The 21,736-nt window shown below is 39.9% G+C and overlaps 3 protein-coding genes across 3 annotated transcripts; all 3 read right to left on the bottom strand.

The window, feature by feature from the left end:
- Positions 1-11,652: 11,652 nt before the first annotated feature.
- LOC111615712 lies at positions 11,653-12,657 on the bottom strand. Its single transcript, XM_023357146.1, has one exon. The coding sequence runs from the start codon at positions 12,655-12,657 to the stop codon at positions 11,653-11,655; it is 1,005 nt and encodes a 334-aa protein (XP_023212914.1).
- Positions 12,658-16,809: 4,152 nt separating this feature from the next.
- Positions 16,810-17,592, bottom strand: LOC111615711. Its single transcript, XM_023357145.1, has one exon. The coding sequence runs from the start codon at positions 17,590-17,592 to the stop codon at positions 16,810-16,812; it is 783 nt and encodes a 260-aa protein (XP_023212913.1).
- Positions 17,593-17,632: 40 nt separating this feature from the next.
- Positions 17,633-18,544, bottom strand: LOC111615710. The gene has a single exon (XM_023357144.1). The coding sequence runs from the start codon at positions 18,542-18,544 to the stop codon at positions 17,633-17,635; it is 912 nt and encodes a 303-aa protein (XP_023212912.1).
- Positions 18,545-21,736: the final 3,192 nt, after the last annotated feature.

Raw genomic sequence — 21,736 nt, 5'->3', positions numbered from 1 at the left:
AGAAAACAGAATCATAAATGATGCTGGTAATCTCAGAACTAAGTCCCCACCTATTCTTGGCCACTTTAGAGAGCTCATTGAAGATTAAATTAGTCCTGTCGCAAATATATGTAGCATGAGGGATCCAACTAAGTTTATGATGAATTATAATCCCCAAATACTTAATTGTTTTTTCAATTTTTACAGTTCTGTTTCCCATTTTAATTGTAACATTTTATATAGATGAGGTGCTCCGGGTTTTGTAAATATTATACCTCTTGTCTTGTTTGGATTAAATTGAAGTCTGTTGTCCTCTCCCCAAGCTGTTATTTTATGTAGGATTGAATTGGCCCTTTGCTCGATTTCGTTTCTGGAGTATGCTGCCACTAAGATCATGGCATCATCTGCGAATGCAGTGACCCAATCATTTCCAAAATCATTAATAATGAATCCATCGAATAATAAATTCCAAAGCACACGGCCCAGGACTGAGCCCTGTGGGCACCCCCTATCAATTTTTCTGGTGTATGCCTCTTTACCAACGAACAGTGTTGCAGTTCTGTCTTGTAGATAGTTTCTTATTATATTGTATAGGTAGTCGGGACATTTATATTGTTTCAGTCTGTGTAATATCAGTGGCCACCATGCCGAATTGAAAGCTCCTGAGATATCTAGGCTTAGTCCCAAAACATATGGATGCATGGTTAAAAGTTCTTTAATTTTATTAGTGACCGAGAGGATTGCATCAGTAGTATCAGTTCCGATCCGAAAACCGTACTGTTTTTTATTAAAAAGATTGTGGTTATGAAGATACCAATTTAGTCTATTTAGGATCAACCTTTCCATAACCTTCCCCATTATTGGCAACAAGGAGATGTTTCTATAATCATTGGGTGACTTATTAGTATTATTCTTATTTTTTGGGATAAGTACCACTCTTGCTTTTTTCCATGCCTTAGGAAAAAATTCATATTTGAGACAGCAACTGTAAATTGTTTGCAGAATATCAGGACGATTCCTCCAGATTTGTATAATTATATCTGCCGATATACCATCGAGGCCTGGGGCTTTCCTTGCCGCCAGTCTTTTGATTGCTTCATCAATCTCAGTGTAGGTAAAAGATGGAGGACTAGTACCTGGTATGTATTCTTCTATGTTTGCCCTTATTCTCCTTTGTGTCATATTGTCCTGTAAGGGGTCATCCCCAGGGCAAAGTGTTTCCATTAATAGTTCAATCGTTTCTTGTTTGTTTTTTGCTTTTCCATCCTTTCCTACGAGTCCTTCAAGGCAATGTGGGTTCTTAAGTTTAATAGCACAACACTTATATATGAATCCCCATGGATCAGTGGAGGCAGAAGAGCAGAATTCCCTCCATGAGTTGATTTTAGCTTCCTTTATTGCCTTTTTGTATTTTGTTTGGTATTCCAGATATGTCCTTTTTAACCTATCTCTTTCAGCTCCTCTGCTTTTCTGGTATTTTTTTCTGTTGTGTGTATTAATTGTCCTCACATTCGCTAGTTCATCACTCCACCAAGGATTTCCTTTTTTGCTTGGTTTACTTATTTCAAAACTTTCATCACATACTTCATTAATTTGTTTAATCTGTCTGTCAACAGTTATCATTGCAGTATTCCTATCACAAGGCGTTTGCCTTAAATCCAATTTATTATCCAGCATTGAAATGAAATAATCCCAATTGGCTTTTCTGGTATTATAAATTTTTGTACCATTGCAAGCAATGTTGCCTGTTGTGCTTTCTATAAGGATTTCTATGGAGTTATGATCTGATAGTGTATCTTGTATTACTTTCCAATCCTTAATAATGTCCAATAGACCTGTCGTAGTGCACATAATGTCTACCCATGAGCACCCGTTTGGGCCTTCAAAAGTGGGTGGTGAGTTGGGATCATTGATTACAATCATGTTATTACTTGTCAGGAATTCCTCCAATGCTTCACCTCTATTGTCCAATTCACTTCGTCCCCAAGTAGGCGAGTGAGCATTGAAGTCCTCAGCAAAAATTATTTGGCTGTCTTTGAAGTAGTCTTTGATGTCCTGTAGGACTTTTATTTCATTATAAATGTCTTTGTTGCCAGAGGAGTAAACGCTTACTATTATTAAGCTGTGACCACCAAATTGTGTTTCCAAACAGACTATATTTTCTGTTGTGAACTGCCCATGGTGAAATACTGCTATCCTATTATTTGGTATGACAATGGCTGCCCATGGAGTTTTCATTTGGTCTTGTAAAACAAGATGTTTATGCGGAATGCATGCCACTTTCCCATTAATACAGTACGGTTCTTGGATGATTGCCATGTCATATTCTTCGATGTCTACACAGAGTGTTGAGATTGCCCTGATTGACCTTTGAAGGTTGAGTTGTAGTATTTTTAAACTATTAATTGTAGTTCCCATAGTCGGTTCGAGATGTTATTAAGTTTCTTATTCTTTTATATGATGGGCAGCATCTCTCAAAGGCATTGTGATCGCAATTTTTTTCCTTTTGTTGTGTACAATTATTGCATTTTGGTTTGTTGTTTCTGTAGGGACAATCCTTGAATCTATGCTGGCCAGTGCATTGGCTGCATATTTCCTGTTGGTCCTTGCAAGTCTTGCTGGTATGGCCGAATTTACAGCATCTGTAACATTGTACTATAGAATAGTACTCTTCGACTTGACATCTTACCCACTCGATATTTAGTTTCTTATTTATATTGACTATATTCAGTATTTCTGGTGTAACTTCTGCTACCCAGTTGTTTATATCTTTCTTTTTTCCTCCAAATGCAAATTTAAGATTAAATTCCTCTATGAATTTATCTTTATCAAAATTAGTGTGTATCATTTCATTTTGGTCAAAAATGCAATCAATTATATCTTCCCTCACCAGGTGTTTTGGCACCATTTTTATTAATATCTTTGGCTTTCTTTTTTCAGGAATTATGGTTTTAAGATTTGCGGCTTTATCTTTAATTTCGTTTTCAATTATCTGTATTTCTTCCTGTTTTGAGACATCAATGGCGATCCCTCCTTTTTCTATTTTTCGGAAACCCTTTATTTCCGGAGGCAGAAGAGCAGAATTCCCTCCATGAGTTGATTTTAGCTTCCTTTATTGCCTTTTTGTATTTTGTTTGGTATTCCAGATATGTCCTTTTTATTTTCAATTATCTGTATTTCTTCCTGTTTTGAGACATCAATGGCGATCCCTCCTTTTTCTATTTTTCGGAAACCCTTTATTCCCACCTTGAGATGTAAAGGGTTGATTTTATCCTTAATAGTGATTTTTGTGTCTTCTGATCCAACATCTCCATTTTTCGGGTACACTAATAAGGTGCTATATTTATTGGTTCCTTTTGGTTTTGTCAGTTTAGTTCTCTGTTTTACTATTTCGCTATAAGAAAGTTTATGGTCGGCAAATTCACCTTTATTCCCAATACAGTTAAGTTCTTCTTTCATGTCTAACATCTCTTCTTCCAGTCTTTTGGTAGCATTGAGAGTTTTGACAATATCTTCCTTAATATGAATATTATCCATCTGTGCCTGTATTTTGGCCAGCCTTTTACAACCATGTCTACACATTTGGTTGTGTTACCATTACGGATTGTATTCAGTGTCTCCCCAATTTTTGATACCTCTTCCTTGAGATTCTTCGTTGTGGCAGTAATTTCCTTTGTCTTCTTGTGTAGCTACGTTTTCAAGTTGCTGTTGTAGATCCATTATCTTTTGGCTTGCTAGTCCGCTATCGAAAATATCTATAATTTTGTGTCCTTGTCCAACTATGAAAGCAAAATGCTCTTTTGTTCCCATCCTCGAATTTCCATTCTCTATAAGGTACTTCTTAAGCTCTCCCAACACTTCATATGCCCTTTGCCTAAAACCAGAGTAGATGTTGTCATCCGGCAGGGCTGATGATAATATAATATCATTATCCTCACTGTCTTCGGTTGACATGTTGATCAACCACACCAAAAAACCAAACTAACCAGCTACCAGTACCCTGTAGTGTGTGTGTATAGCCTAAACCCTCCACTGAAGAGAATCGTGTAACAGAGGAAACGTTAGTTCCAACAACACTGCACTGTCAGGTTGTCACCCAGCAATGCAGTGTGAAAAGATAGATAAAACTAATTAAAAATAACTTAAAATTAACTTAAGAACTACTTAAATGTAACACAAAACACCAAGAAGAAAATCTTCACTACAATCCAGTTTTTCCAATACTAAATATCATAAATGACGTCATTGTGGACTCGTCCGTTAGAAACGACCGTTGTAGCCGTTAGAAAGCAAGAGTTCAATGTCCGTTACCATGGAAACCTACTCTTCTGTTCAGTGGTAGAAGTTGAAATGTTTTAAAATCGCTGCCGTTTGAAATCTGTTCGATGGATTGGTCTCACAGTTGGTCAGGATGTAGCAAAACACCCCCTCCAGCTGATGGTACAAATGAAAATTTGAAGTTCCGTTCCGGAAGCCCGATGCGGGCCGAAGAAGGTAAAACACAAATGTCCGAAAAACAAGATAACCGGTGGGCCAATTAAGCTGAAATTTGGCAATAATACTCACTGTGAGATAACCTGTCTGGAGTCATCTTCACTTCCGGTTAATCGGGCCCGGTTCCTCCGGAAAATCGGTCCAAATGTCTTAAGTTTCAAAGTTCGTTTTCTCCCAAAAATATTTGGCCGACCGGGCCAAGTAAAGTGTCTTTTGATTCACACTGAGACTATCAATCCAGCTGTGCACAAAAAACCAGAGAAAAAACTATTTATACACCCGAAAACGCAGTTTAACTGAGAGCACGATTTGACACAACTTTCCACTATCAGGAACAGTCCACTAAGTAGATAGTAGATAGGGACATTTTTTTTTTTGTTTGTTTTTTTCATTTAGGAAATTTATCATTTCCCCTGATTGGGGATCAGAGTACCCCTCTGCTCCGCGGAGCACCACAGAGGGTTCCTAAATTTTATTGTTTTATTTCTGATATTATGTACAGAGATAATTTACAAACTAATAAATAATGGTGTATACATAGTATTACATTGGTGCGTTACTCGTTGACTTACGAGATCTTGCATGGCAGCTTGCCACAACTCCGTTGGGAGCCTTATCCCAAGGAGAAATTGACTTCTCTCTTAAAGATGGCCCGTAAGAGCCTGTTCAGTTCTGGCTTAATAGCTTTTAGCCTAGTTAAGTTATAGAGATTGACTTCTAGGTTGGGATCAATTCCTTTCAGAACACAAGATATTTCAAGCCTGAGGGCAGCAAATTTTGGGCACTGCAGGACCAGGTGTTCGACGGTCTGGCTCTCTGCACCGCACTCACATTCGTCTACGTCTAGTTTGTTAATCCTCTTATAATAGGATTTACAGTTGGCATGTCCAGACAGAAACTGGGTAAAGTAATAGTCATTTGATAGCCAATAGAGATCTGATAACCTTTCTTGTATGTTTGGTATTAGATGATAGGTAAACCTGCCCTTACTAGATTCGTTCCATCTCGCTTGCCATCTATTCTGCATACTCTCTCTTACAACCCTTTTGATGTGGGTTGCTGGCAATTTATCGTAATTTATCTGGGCTCTGTTCACCGCCTCTTTGACCAGTTGGTTGGCCCTCTCATTCCCTCTAATTCCAATATGGGCCTAAACCCATCTAAATCGGACGGTACCCTGTTTGTTGCTGTACTTAATCATTTGTTTGATTTCCGCTGTAAGTTCTATGGTATCTGTAAACTGCCGCAGAGCGTCAAGTGCACTACGACTATCCGTGCAGATAAGAACATGCTTGTCTTGGAGGTGGGTAATGTAGTGTTCTACCGCCATTTTAATAGCCAGCAGTTCGGCCTGGAAGACCGAGCACCTCTCATCCAGCCTAAATTGTTTCATCGCTACCTCTTTACATTCAGCGTAAACCACAAAGGCTGCACCCACATCTCTCACTTCTGGATCCATCTGTGTATATTTCAACCTCGGCCTGGCTGTTGTCTCCGTCTACCCGGATTTTCGTTCTTTCTGACGGGCAGGGTAGATCCTTGATATTCATTTTGGTCCAATATGACCCAGCCTGGAATACAGCATCACCAATTCTTACTGTTTGTCCTTTACGGATTTTGTATTTTTGAGCCTGTTCATGGATTACCAAGTCTATCGGAAGTACCCCACAGATGACCAGCAGGGCCTCCGTGGAGATTGTCGTGAAAGCTCTTGTGATCCGCAGGATTCCATTACGCTGGATAGTCAATAGAGTCCTTTTGTTCCGGACTTTGTCAGCAGCTACGTGCCACGCAGCTGCTGCGTAGGTGATTTTTGGGATTACCACAATCTCGTAAATTTGCCTGACGGCCTCGGAGCCCAAGCCCCAGTTGGCCTTAGCCACTCTGGCCAAATTGTAGTATATAAAGTTGCTTCTTGTTTTGAGCATCTGTATATGAGCGTTCCAGTTTAAGTTTAGGTCAAGGATAACTCCTAGGTACCTCAGTGATGGTACCACCTTGACAGTCTCCCCATTCATCTTTATCGTTGGCACCCTTTTATATAAGTCAGATTCGCCTGCCCTGTGAAAGATGATAGCCTGTGTTTTCCTGGAGTTAAACTCCAGCTTATACCTTTTGCCGATTTCTACTATGTTATTTAGTAGGCTTGTGCCTTGTTCCTCAATTTCGCGCCTTGAAAAGCCCCGAACAGAAGGATGGTATCATCGGCATAGGCGTATTCACTCGCATTTTTGTCGTGTTGAAGAAAGCTATTGTATAGCAGATTCCAGAATATGGGCCCTGAGTTGGACCCCTGTGGGCACCCTCTGCTGATGGGGCGGGTGACGTTAACCTGGCCCTCTATGTAGCTGACAGTCCTGTTCTTAAAATAATCTTCAATGACCCTGTATATATTACTAGGGCACTGAGCGAGCCGAAGATTGTACAGTATCTGAGGCCACCAGGCGCTATCAAAAGCGCCCCGGATGTCGAGGCTCAGCAAGCAACAATACTTGAAGTGTTTAATAGTGTGCTTAACATCGTTTATAACTTGATTGATGACATCCTCTGTCGACTTTGCAGGCAAAAACCCATATTGCTTTGGGCTAAGTATCTGGTCGTTGACCGCTTTATATGTCATTCTTTGAACAATGAGAAAATCTAAAATCTTGCCCATAACTGGGAGTAGGCTTATGGGCCTATAGCTCCCAGGTTCTTCTTTGTCCGCATCCGGACTTTTAGAGATTATCACTAGCCTCGCCGTTTTCCACCTCTCTGGAAAGATGGCGTACTCCAGACAGATGTTGAAAACCTTCACGATCTCTTCTGGAATCATTGCCCAGATGTTTTGGACTATATCAGTCGTTATCCCGTCTATGCCTGGGGCTTTACCCCTCTTCAGATGTTTAACACCTTCTCCTTCTTCCACTTCGGTGAAGGTGAAGTTTGGGGCACCACTCATTAGATAGTCTGTTCCTATTGCACTCCACACTCTCTTGTGTTCGGGTGAGTCATCTTCCGGCCGGTCTGCCGGGAAAAACCGCTGACATCTATAAGATGGAGATTAGCCGCCCCTTCGACCAACTCTGTTTTCAATGAGTCCCAGTCCGCACGTTTTGTGTCGTATTTGTCAATAGTCTGCTCTATTGGGCATTGTGCGCCGAGCCAGTAGAATACATAACCATGATCACTCAGACTGGAGTTGCCAGAGACGTGCCAGTTGTTAAGCCGTCTAAGCGCACGACCATTGCAACATGTTACATCCACCCAGCTCTTTCCAATTGTTGCTTCAAAAGTGGGCAAGGACCCGGGATCATTCAGTATGTACAGTCCCCTGGAGCTGACAAACTCCAAGAATTCATCGGCCCAGTAGATAGGGACATTCATTCATTCATTTTATTAATTAAAGTACCTGGGTACATTCCTGACCCCGCCAGTGGCATTATCAGGGTAGGGATACAGTTTTATTACAAAATACAGATGCATGAATATACAGACATTAAAATTATAGGTAAAAGAAAAGAGTGAGCAAAGTAAATATATACATATATTACACACTCACAGTGTCAGCAACACACAGTTCGTGTGTAGTCTGTGGGATAGGCAACACTTGTGCCTACGAAACAATTAACTGTATATCATACAATTATTGATAGTGCAGATTGTCTTAGCAAGTTGCTTAAAGTTGTTATAGATATTTCTATCTGTCCAGATGTCAGAATGCCTGCATGGCCAGTTAATGTTAATGGTCTGAAGTAACAATTTGAATTCGGTTCTTTCCTTTTCAACGGATATGCAATCAAACATGTAATGTTCAGGCCCATTCACAGTACCACACACAGGGCATACATTTGAAGTGTTAATTGTAAACCGAGTCAAGTAATTGGCAAACTTGCCATGTCCAGAAAGTATTTGGTTTAAATAGAAATTTGGTGAGTACCAGTTAATTCGTAAGAAATGCTGGAGATGTGGAATGAATTTGTACGTAATATGATCTTTATTCTGATCCCATGCTGTCTGCCAAAGTTCTATAGTCTCCTCCCACAACATGCCTCGTAATGTTCGTCTACTTAATTTGTTGTATTCAATCAGATTACGATCAAGAGTAGTAGCAGTCTTAGCAAGAGAGTCTGCTCTCTCATTTCCAGTTATGCCATGGTGGGCCTTAACCCAAGTCAGCTGTATCTTGCAGTTAGACGTACGAATGCTGTTTCTAATTTTTTCCGCTAATGGGTGTAATTTTGTACTGTATATAAGTCTGTAAGCAGACAGTGAATCTGTGTGTATAACAGCATTGGAACCGTTATAATCTCTATTTACAGTATCAACCGCTTTATCAATGGCAAGTAACTCCGCCTGAAATACTGTGCATTTATTATCGAGGCAATAGATCTGGTGTGATTTTTCCAGTAAGTTCTCATAAACCACCAAGCTGCATCCAACAGCATCATTTAATCTTGACCCATCAGTGTAAATATCTATTTTGTCACAGTCATTGTTTATGTCCTTATTTATTTTGTAACCCATTGGAAAAAGTGTATCTTTATACGGGTCATCCATTCAACATCATCTTGCTGTATGCTGTTGTTTAGAATCGTAATAGTATTACCCCATTTGATCTGGTGATATTTCCTTTTTTGAAGAATTTCTATATCAATCGGTGGCTTCCTAGCGATCACCTGGAGACAGCTATTGCTGATAGTGCGATAAGATTTAGTTATCATCAAAAGCGCACGCCTTTGAGCTGAAATAAGTTTTCTTTTTGGGTGAACTTTCTGAGCAGCCCATCCTCAGGTGCCGCAGGCATATGAGGTTATTGGAAGGAAGATGGCGTCATAGATGATGGTCATTGTATCACTATTTAAACCCCAGTCTTTTTTACCAACTTGGGCAAAAGAGTTCATGATCATCCCAGTTCTTGAGGTCACGTACTCAATGTGTTTATTCCAAGTAAGTCTGAAGTCGAGAAATACACCAAGGTATTTAAGTGATTCCTCCACTTTTATTGTAATATTGTTCATCTTCAAGTGCGATGGTCTCAGATAGAGGTTTTGCTGTCCTGGTCTATTAAACACTATAGCACTTGTTTTGTTAGGGTTAAAGCTCAGTTTATAATCAATTCCCCACTTGTATATCTTGTTTAAGATTATGTTTCCTCTCTCCTCCAGGTCAGCTCTGGACCGGCCCCCCATCAGCAACATCACGTCATCCGCATATGCATAAAGGCAATCCTGGCCAAAGTTGTTCCTCAAGAAAGCATCGAATGTTATAATCCATAGCATAGGCCCACACACCGACCCCTGTGGGCATCCTCTACAAATGGTTTTTGTTACACTATGTTGTCCATATTCAAAGATTGCCTTGCGGTCTTTAAAGTAATCATGTAACAGTTGTAGAATGTTTCTCGGGCATCTGATGTTGCGGAGCTGAAAGGTTATGAGGGGCCACCAAGCACTATCGAATGCTTTCAATATGTCCAGGCTGACCCCAAGGACATATTTATTGGTATCCAGTAATAGTTGAACATGTTTAACTACCTGTTGCACTGCATCTTCAGCAGATCTCTGAATACGAAACCCATACTGGCACTCTCTAATGGTTTGATTCTTTTCAATTAGCCACGTAAGCCTATTGACTATCAATTTTTCGAGTACTTTTCCCATTATGGGCAATAATGAGATAGGTCTCACATCTCCAGCTGTGCCGGGCTTAGGCACCGGAACTATCCTGGCCAACTTCCATTGTGTAGGAAAAATAGCATGCTGTAGACAAGCATTGTACAAATTGAATAGATAGTAAGGAATAATACTCCACAATTTAATGATGATATCTGCTGTGATTTCGTCTGGGCCAGGTGCTTTGCCCCTGCCCAATCCTGCAATAATGTAATCAATTTCTTCCATTGTAAAAGGTTCAGTATTATTTGTATTATCCAGCTTGAATATGTCCTGTCTCAAACGTCTTTGCCAATCCGAGTCATCAGATTGATCATCATTGATACAGAATGTGTCTAGCTTGTCTTGCATAGTTTCTAATAAAGTTTTTGGTTCATGTTCAGTGGACGAAGTGAGTATCTGGGTTTTCCGCAATTTATCTGTGCACATGCGTGTTATAAATCCCCAGGGATTGGCCGAATGTTTGGAGCAAAACTCCCTCCAGCTTCTTGTTTTCTCTTCTTTTATGAGGCTTTTATATGTACGCTGGCATTGCAGAAATGCATCTCTATGTAATGGTCTTATTTCATCATTCATGCATCGTTGGAACCTCTTTCTGAGCTTACGGCACTCTTTCCTGAGGCTTGTAAGCCCAGGAGTCCACCATGGGACACTTCTGTTTCTGTATTTCTTAGTTGGGATATATCTGTTACAAGCCAGGTTAATTGTTTCAATATCATGTTCAATTTGTGATCTTACTTCCGCTGGGTCGTTATAGTAATTATCATTGAGATGTTCTTGTAGAAAGCATTGTATTTCATCCCAATTTGCTCTTGATACATTATATTTATTTCTTTTATTAAGAACCATGGAGTTGTTATTTCCTTTCTTTGTAATCTTGTAGGCTAAATAACTGTGTTCACTTAGACTATCCTCCTCCAATATTCTCCAGTTACTGATAAGTGGAAAAAGTTCTTGATTACAGGTTGTTAAGTCTATCTAGCTTTCGCCTCTGGATGAGACGAAAGTTGGCTATGAGAAAGGGTTGTTGATAATAATTATGTTATTGGAAGCAAAGAACTCTTCTAATAGTCCGCCTCTGGTATCCAGGTAATCTCCACCCCATGCCGGGGAATGGGCATTCATATCACCAATTATCATGATGTTTATATTGTTGAAATCATGCATAATCTTCTGCAAGTTACTGATGAAGCTAACACTGTCTGCTTCTCCAGGGAAATAAACATTTACTATGATGATTCTTTCATTGTGTAGTAGTACTTCCGTGGTGACAACATATTCACTACAATATTTTGTATGTTTCATAATGGAGAGACAGCTGTTTGAAACCACAGTAATTGCCCATGGAAATCCTTCTGTTCCTTTGATTATAGGACATCTGATTGGAAGACAGGAAGGAACATTGTTTTGACAATATGGCTCTTGCACCATTATAAGGTCATATTTCGTTGTCTGATTACTAAGTAGGGAGGTAGCAGCGATGCTTCTTTCTACATTAACTTGCAGGATACTAATTTCGTGTTTATTAGTCAGGTCCATATTCGGTTCTTGCAGCAATGTTACTTTTTATTCTCATGTAAATAGGGCAAGATGAGTCTCGTGCGTTGTGTTTGCAGTTGCTGTTTTTTCCTTTCTTACAGTTATAGCAGAGAGGTTCTTTTCCCCTGTTAGGGCACTCTTTATAGACATGATTTTCAGCACAGTGGCTGCAAATCGGCTCATTGTGAGGGCAATCCTTTGCCGCATGATTGTATTCAAGGCATTTGAAGCACTGCAGGACCGGACAGAAGTCCGCAATCCTGCAGCGCGACCACTCGACGTTGATTTTATTGCCGTTGATTAGACGTCTCTGTAAGGTAGGAGAAACCTCCACAACCCAGTTTTTATACACGGCTGAGTGCTTTCCCAACGTAAATTTCGCTATAAACTGCTTGTTAAAGTCTTCTTCGCTCATAAAGTTACTAATGTCTTCGTTTTGTTGATATATTAATGTACCTAATTCCTCTTTTGCAATATCCATTTGTACGGAATATATAACCACATGTGGCCATCGTTTCTTTGGCCGTTTAGTAATCAATTGTGGTAGGGCTTTCGCTATATGTTCCTCCAGAACAGTCGCATCTCCTTTGTTACTGAGTTCAATAGCAACACCTCCTCCTGCTACCTTTCTCATTTTGTCAATTCCTACTTTCATAGCAGAGGGTTTCAATTTCTCCTGCATTGCTTTCCGAACAGTCTCACTGGTCATACTTTCTTTCTCCTTGCTATATACCAGAATAACCTCATTTGTATTCCTTTTTTCCATGGGTACTCGTTTAAAATTACTTGTTCCTGCATTTTTAACCATGTCACTATATAAAGGTTGACAGACAGGACCTCCTGCCTTATCCTCTAGCTTCTGAATTTTTCCTAATATTTCTTTTTGAGTACTAATGATGCTGTCTGTGCAAATTTCTCCATGTTGACTCTCCTTAGCAGCCAACTGTGCAAGCTTGTCATCTATTCTTTTAAGATAGACATCTGCAGTCATATAGGCTTCTGCCAGCACAATCAATCTATTGAATTGCTTAGTGATGTATTGCATATGATATTCCACACAAAATTTTCCATTAGGGTTTTCTGATGCATACTTCTTCACTTTTCTATCTCTATAGGTTTGGCCATAGCATTACTCCTACTTGTGAATGTGATGGCACCTCTAATCAGGATAACAAACACTTGATATACTACTGCAAGAAATTTCAACAACAGAGGAACAAACTGATCCACGCTGTTCTTCAAGAATGCATTGCCTGGCCGTGCGACACTAGTGTTTTAATTGAAAATAAAAACATCTACAATGAACTCACTGCTTTTGTTTCAGCCACAAAGGCGCTAGAACTCAACACCAGCAGGTAGCTGGTTCTTTTCAACACGCGAATTGAGTTGTTTGCTCTTTGTGTACAATTGTTTGTTAGCATCTTTAAGCAGCTGTGTCTATTCCAAGTGGGAATTTAAATACTGCTGCCGCCTTACATTCCAAATGTACATTATTTTGTTATGTTTTTATATCTAGTAATTTTGTGGTTTTAAAATAAACTATGTGATGCAGCTCATGACCTCCCTCTTCCTCTTATTTTTTCTTCCTACTGTCTTCACCCCCTTTCGGCACCTGCCAAAACCTTTCACTTACGTCTACCTTCTTCTCACTTCTTTTCATCTCTTTGAGGATATACCTACGAGTAATGCCTCCTATTACCTTTAATAAAATAAAAAATAAAAATACTTCTTCACTTCTTCGACGATATAATTAGCCTCTTTATGAAAGTTTTCCATAGTTAACACAATTGTAGAGCACACCACACTTAAAGCTACCCAGTCCCCTGTGTTCTTGTTATGTACCTCCCCAAAGCTGAAGAGATGTAAACAGTGGGAACCTTAGTTCCAAAACGGCTCTGCTCTGTCGGGTTACACCAGGCAGAGCAGAGAGAAACGATAGGTAAATCTAGCTTACACTACTTAAGGCTACTTAAATCTAAACAATAAATCACAGTACATCCAGAGGTACAATCAATGAACTCTACAGGTATTGTATAGTCAAATGTTTCTATTTTCATCTGTAAAGTCCGTATTTATTCGGTATCCGCAACTCCGGAAGTTAATGGAAGCGCTTGTCAAGATCCGGCCGTATAAACGAAGCGACGGTTGTAGAATCCGTTGGAGGTTATTGACCTCTGCAATGCTGAACTTGTAGTAAATTTTTAAAACTGCAATATCTCTTATCACACTAAGGGCACAGAGTTGAAACTTTGCCAAGATCAAGCAGTTGCCAGTGGGCCCCCGATGATGTCGAAAGTTTGGAGTGATAGTCCAAATTAAGCCCGATGCGGCCCGCCAAAGAATGAAGCAAAAAGTCCAATAACAGGAGAACAACCGGGCCAAATAAAACCAAATTTGGAGGATGTACTCACTTTATGATGTTCTTCCCAACGATGGAACCGGTTCCGGAAAATCGGTCCATATAAGTCCGGAAAAACGGTTTAACTTTTATGAACTTTACTCTCTCATAACTCCGTAAAAAATGGGTCCAGAAAAATAAATTCAACGTCTGTAGGATCCTATCCGATAGCACTGTCACACACCACACCAAAAAACTTCGATGTAAAAAGTTAAACTACTAAAATCTCGAAAAAACGCGGAGCACGATCTGCACACAGCCTCTCCACTCAGCGGAACAATCCACTCCAGTAGATAGGGACAAGCGTCCCAATAGTCCCAAGCTAACCCTACCGCACTTGTCTTATGACATCTCGGCAGAAATTCCAATAATTATAATCTATTCCTAAAATACAAATAAGTAAATAAATAAATATACTATTAAAACCGGACATTAAGATAGAATAAAACAACTTCTTATAAAATACTACTATTACGTATATTAATCCGTTCTAAAAACATATATTTTAAAACTTTAAAAACCCTCCTGTAGATATACTCAGAGGAAACTAATTTAGAAAAATATCTATTATTATTACTAAAACTATCATCTAAATAGCCACACCTAGATCGTAAAGCTGAGAGATACGAACAGAAAAACATAAAGTGAATGAGATCATCCACAACCCCACACTCACAACGATTACTATCCACCAATTTAAATCCAAATAATTTATCACGGAAATCTCCGTGACCAGTGAGCACTTGACTCACAAAATAATCCGGCATCACCCACCGAGCATGGACCCTGCTCATTACTGTCGGAAAAAACAATGCAGTCTGTCTACCCTTAATTGAATTATTCCAACGAACATTCCATTCAAAAAGTAATTGTTGCCTAATTACTTTTTTTGTTTTAGATAACAGCAACCCATAGCAGTCTTGAGGGAAGGATAGCGTCCCCAACACAAATGGAATATTTAACTTTGCCAAAAACCTATAATAATGGGCCCTGACCTCCAAATCCAGAGGTAGCTCCCCCGCAATCACTTGAAGAGCGTCTGTCGAGGTTGTCCGGTAGGCCCAGGTCATTAATAAAAGTGCAACCCTTTGGGCTTGAAGTAGCCTCTTTCTATCCAGGGCCCCCAGTGCGTCGCCCCACACACCAGCTGCGTAAACAACAACAGAAACAAACAGGTGTCTGTACAGGATTCGCAGGGCAGGAAGCCGCAGCCCCCACCCTGAGCCCAACAGACCCTGAAGCTTCCCAAACTGAGTTACTGTTTTGTTAGCAACATCCTTAATATGATAGGAGAAAGACATACCCGCTCCGAGGCTTACGCCAAGGTAATGGACTGTCTTCACCATACGAATTGCCACAGTACCCGCATGCACGCTGGGGGGGACGATCCGGACTGAGGGAACCCCTGAGTAACATCATCTCCGACTTTAAAGGAGCAAGTGTTAACTTCAAACTATTCAAGTGACCCATCATCACCCGGAAAACCTCATTCCGCTGTTTTTCAAGTTGGGCTCAGCTATTTCCTCCCACCAAAACCGCAATATCATCAGCATAGGCGACAAACTCGTATCCCAATCTACGTAACTCCATTAACACCTGATTAAAAACTATTATCCACATTTCAGGGCCCAAAACGGACCCCTGAGGACATCCCTTACTAACAACCTTTTCCTCGTAATCATCACCATGATAATACCTCACCAAACGGTTACAAAAATAATCCTGAACTACTTTATACAAATCTCGTGGACAAACACGAATGCACAAAGTCCATAGCACGGCGGGCCACCAAATATTATCGAATGCCCCGGAGATATCCATAAATAATCCTAAAACATATTTACTGTTAAAGTTCTCTGTCCGCATTCTAATCCTCCGAATAGCATCCTTAGTAGAAAGTTTCTCTCTAAAACCATACTGGCCTTCATCAATATATCCCACGAACAACCTTCTAAGTCTAATCTTTAATAATTTTTCAAATATTTTTCCCAGTACAGACAGTAAACACACAGGCCGGTAAGATTTAGGATCACATCGATTTCTATCCCTACTTTTTAACAATACTATGACCTTAGCCACCTTCCATCGATTCGGGAAAACACCCAAAATCAAACAATTATTATAAAGTCGTAACAAGTATGAATCTATAACTGGAAATGCTCTACGTACCATTTCATACGTGATACCATCTATTCCTGGCGCACGCCTTCCCTTAAGCGTATTTACGACATAATTAAGTTCATCCATCGAAAACGGCTCAGAAAACTTATTTATATTATAAGAAAAATTTTCTCTCCTAATTGTACTCTGTTCCACCGTATCACCAATACTGTCATCATCTGGAAACAAAACTTTAAATAAATTCCTAACACTATCTCTCCAATCTAGGGAACACTCACATTCTCCCTGAATAGACGACAAAACATTCATCATAGAAATCTTTTCCCGAATTATCTTATAGGGTAAACCCCACAAATTCCGGTTAACTGTTGATTCCACAAAATTACGCCAGCTATTCTGTTTAGCCTTAAAAATCTTCCTCCTATAAATTCCATATTCCAACCGATACTCCTGTAATTTAACCTGTCGTAATACTACATCCCGTTCTCTCTGATAGAAACGACGCAATCTAAAAACTTTCCTACGCAACAAATCCAAATCATCCGACCACCACCTCTTACTAAACTTCCGTTTACGCTTAACCCCCCCGTATACAATAACAAGCCTTATAAAAGGCCGAATGTACTATATTACATAATTCAATAACATCAATATTGATTCTACTAATGGAACCTTATTAACTTGTAAATGGGATCTGATAATACCAATAAATCTACGCCAGTCAACAATCACCCCAGAATAACCACCGTCATCCCCAATCTGCATTACATGACCAAACTGAACCTCATAATTTATCAAAGCATGATCAGACGACGTAAAGTCATGTGTAACCACACAATCCCTCATATAATTACATAAACCAGCGGAGTAAGCCGCAACATCCACAAAGGACGAACCCCTCGTGGACCTAAAAGTAGGAATTTCAGATTGACGATTAAGCACAGTATAACCCCACTGACTAAAAAGACCTAACAATAACTCCCCTCTATCATCAATCCTATCACTACCCCATATTGGATTTTTAGCATTACTATCCACACCAACTATAACCAACTGATCCTGTAGAGCTTGTAATACCCTCTCCATCTCTAAGATTGAAACTCGAATATCATCGTTCGGGGGAAAATAGAAACTTGCTACATAAATAGCCAAACCTTCCCTGGCAAATTGTGCCGCAGCACAAGTGCCCGAAGTAAACTGACTTAATTGCATAACTGACCAACGCTCCTGACAAACAATTAAAGCAGCCCAAGGTGTTTGATCCAAACACTGAACCACTTTAATCTTAGCTCCAAACCCCCTCATTCTATTCTTATAAGCATATGGCTCTTGTACGATCAAAACATCATAATTAAATTTATTTATACACAATCCTAATTCATCGGGAATTAACTTGCTACGCTGCATATTAAGTTGTCCTACTTTAAAACTTAATGAATCAACGTCTCTAGCCATAATCTATATTTTGTTTATATCTTGCTAACATAACATGATAAGTACTACAAACTTTTTCCCGCGAAAAATGATCGTATTTTCTACCTGCTTGACGACACGGAATACAAATCCTCAATGGATGCTGAATCTTAAAATCTTTTGACTGATGGCCCTGTTCACCACATTTATAACAATTTCCATTCTCTTGCCGACAATACTTTGCAATATGACCGAACAACTGACAACAGTAACATTTGGAGATCTCATAATAATCCTTTACTTGACATGACCTATACTCAATATATAGTCTACCTAACCTTAACAAACACTTACGAAACTCTGGTGATACCTCAATAATCCAATTCACCAATAATTTACGCTTTTTACCAGTTCTATATAATAACTTAAAGTGTTCCTTAAATTCTTCCAAATCAACCGTCCTGTCACCATACATCAAATCTTTATTCAATTCCAAAATTAATCGCAATAAATCATCACCTTGTACATCCCGAGGGACATCTGTTAACAACAATCTTGGCCTCCTACGAACTGGTACTGATAACTTTAAACCCTCTCTCTCTAATAATGTATTTTCTAGCAACCTATCCTTATCCTTATCTGAAGCCAAAGTCACCACTAAACCTCCATTCCGTAGATTCTGAACAGTTTGCAATCTAACCATATCCTTTAAAGGATTTATACATTTTAAAAACCTTTTTCTCGCCTCTTCATCTTCCACTTCAGGTAAACCATGTACCATAACTACATTATCTACATCTTTTTTATCATCTCGAAATTCCGTACTCATAACAATTTGAGAATAAAGCTGACCCCTATCACTGGGCACACTACTTTTATCCTTAGACTCTAAAGCACTTAATTTGCCCAATAACTTCTCATTCTCCAACACTAAATTTCTCACCATACCATACACCTGTCCAAATATATCTATAAGTGCCCCAGATCTTTGTTGAGACAATCGACAATCTTTATGCAGTACGCTTTTACGGAAATCAATTAATAAATGTTCTGCCTGTTGCAAATAACCAACACCAGAATACTTACCTCCTCCTATAGTATCATCCGCACTAAAATTACTTCTATACCCCACACTAGCTGAGGGTCAGGCAACCCTCCCCCTTTTTCCCCGCACTTGTAAGCTTTTTACTTTTCTTATCGCTATTCATATTAAATTTTTAGACGAAACAATCCCCCCACTTCAGACCCAGGTGCCAACCTAGCCCCATCCACCACACCATGCACCCAAACCACGCCCAGGGCCTATGAGAGGACCAAAGGCAGGCCCCATGGCCTCGGGAGTGGCCCCCACCCCCTGCCGGAGGGACCTGAACAGGGCGCCACACTGCACTCCGACAGGGGGCAAGATTATTCGCCCCTGATCAGGGCTGCCAGCTAAGGCTGGCTAGGCCCGCCGGGCCCCTCACTATGGGGCGCCCCAGGTGTGCACCCCCAGTTTTACTCCTGTAACCTCGGGGACAGCCTTCAATCCTCTCTCCCTAAGGTCGTGATCCAAGCACATGATATAGTTTCAGAGACAGGTCAACACCTGAATCCCCCGCTGCACCATTAGCTTCCCCAGGACACACGCCAGCACAGCATTGCTGAATTAGGCAAAGTGTGCCTGGGTACTGAGCCCCTCCGCCACGACAAAGCTGGTACATTCGAGTTGGGGTGGCGCAAATAAGCACCAAACCCCCATTTAGAGAGGAGTAGATAGGGACAAGTGTCCCAAATGTCCTAAAAGTCATCCTGCTGCACATGTCAAAATATGACTTCTCAGCAGCTTAATGCTATAAAGAAAAACCTAATAACCTAACTATAATTATAATTATAAAATAATCGATAAAAACTATATAACCGGACAATAAAGAAGATATATAATAAAATTAAACCCTATGTACATTTCGTATGTTCATACGTTCTAAAAACATTTCCCTCAAAACCTTAAAAACCCTTGTATAAATCAACTGATCAGTTATAAATCTACGCAATAAACGTTCATAATTAAAATCATCACGTAAGTATATACAATTTTTCCTCAAATGCTGTAGAAATGGACACGAGAACAGAAAATGACACAACGTGTCCTCGGCCCCACACTCACATAAACTGTTATTAACCAATTTAAAAGTATACAATTTTGCCCGAAAGTCACCATGACCCGTCAATACCTGACTTATAAAAAAGTCAGGCTGAACCCAGCGTGCCCGCAGCCGCTCCAAGACAGTAGGGAAAAACATGGCAGTTACCCTACCCTTTTCTGAATCTACCCATCTTCTATTCCATACTATAATCAATTGTTTCCTGACCAATCGACGAATAGCAACATCTGTCAGACCTTGACAGTCTGCAGGATAATTAAAACCACCAATAGTAAAGGATAATTTTGAACGTATCATCGATCTATAATAAGCCAAGCTGACCTCCAAATCTAAAGGTAACTCCCCTGCAAAGACTTGTAATGCCATAGCCGAAGTAGTTCGGTACGCTCTTGTAACTATAAGTAGAACCATACGTTGAACTTTAATAAGCTTTTTCCTATGAAGGGGCCCCAGCTCGTCGCCCCACACACCAGCGGCATAAATGATGATAGAAACAAACAAGTGCCTGTAAAGGGACCTCAGGGCAGGAAGCCGCAGCCCCCACCCCGAGCCCAACAGCCCCTGAAGTTTACAAAACTGGGCCACAGCCTTAGTAGTCACCTTATCAATATGGTCAGTTATACCTAAACGAACACCTATATTAACACCTAGGTATCAAAAAGACTGTACCATTCTTATCACAGCTGTGCCCAAACGCACACTGGGGGGGGCGATCTGGGCTGAGGACACCCTTCAGCAACAACATCACCGACTTTGAAGGTGATATGTGCAATTTAATTTCATCTAATGATTCCACAAGAAACCGAAGTACCTCACGCATCTGGCACTCCAAATTTTGTCTACTAGAACCTTCAATCAGAACAACTAAGTCGTCAGCGTAAGCAATAAATTTATAGCCAGCAGTTTGAAGACCGATCAGGACTCTATTAAAAACCAAATTCCACACAACTGGTCCCAACACAGACCCCTGTGGGCAACCCTTATTAACTTTTTTCTCATAAAAATCAGTACCATGATAATACCTTACCACCCGTTCATTAAAATAATCCTGTAATAATTTATAAACATCGCCTGTGCACCCAACGGCTCGGAGAGACCTAAACACAGCAGGCCACCAAATGTTATCAAATGCTCCACTAATATCAAGAAACAGTCCGATCACATAAGTACTTGTAGAATCACGGGTCCAATTCCACAGCTTCCTAATAGCATCTGTTGTGGATAAACCACTCCTAAAACCAAACTGACATTTGTCAATATACTCACAAGTTAAATTCTGTATCCTCAACCTTATTAAACGCTCAAAAATTTTACCCATTACAGATAGAAGACATATTGGCCTATAGGAAGTTGGAACACTTCTGTCCCTATCTTTGCCCTTCAACAATATCAACACTTTCGCTAATTTCCACCTTCTAGGAAAAATGCCTAAACTTAAGCACCCATTATATAACCGCAAAAGATCATACTTGATAACCGGGAAAGCCTGTTTAATCATAACATAAGTTATGTTATCAATACCCGGAGCTTGCCTACCCTTAAGATCTTTTATTACTTTTTCCAATTCAACTAATGTAAAACAATCAACCTGCTTCTCACATATATAGTTATCATTATCCTTTCTAATAATTGTATGTAACAATGTATCATCTTCAACACAATCATCCGGGAACAAAATATCAAATTGAAACCTTATTGAATCACACCAATCAAGCAAATAATCATCCTTTTTCAAAGAACACAACATTGTCCCCATAGTTACTTTCTCTCTCACAAGTTTATATGGTGTTCCCCATGTATCTCGATTACCCATTGTTTCTACTTAATTAAGCCAACTGTTTTGTCTTGCAGTATTAATCATCATCTTGTAATTCCGATATTCTATCCGATACTCCTCCAATTTAATTTGCCTTACCACTATATCACGTTCACGCTGGTAAACGCTCCTAAACTTAAAAACCTTCTTACGTAACAGATCTAACTCCTCTGTCCAC

This window comes from Centruroides sculpturatus, unplaced genomic scaffold (assembly GCF_000671375.1).
Source record: "Centruroides sculpturatus isolate CEXI.00-Female unplaced genomic scaffold, Cexi_2.0 scaffold1785, whole genome shotgun sequence".
NCBI lineage: Eukaryota > Metazoa > Arthropoda > Arachnida > Scorpiones > Buthidae > Centruroides > Centruroides sculpturatus.
Note: the sequence above shows the minus strand (reverse complement) of the source record. Positions and strands in the feature narration are given on the sequence as shown.

Excerpts from the sequence above, each read along its gene's own strand:
- LOC111615712 (XM_023357146.1), bottom strand. The coding sequence starts at position 12,657 with ATGACTGCAGATGTCTATCTTAAAAGAATAGATGACAAGCTTGCACAG.
- LOC111615711 (XM_023357145.1), bottom strand. The coding sequence starts at position 17,592 with ATGCAGCGTAGCAAGTTAATTCCCGATGAATTAGGATTGTGTATAAAT.
- LOC111615710 (XM_023357144.1), bottom strand. The coding sequence starts at position 18,544 with ATGGTGAGAAATTTAGTGTTGGAGAATGAGAAGTTATTGGGCAAATTA.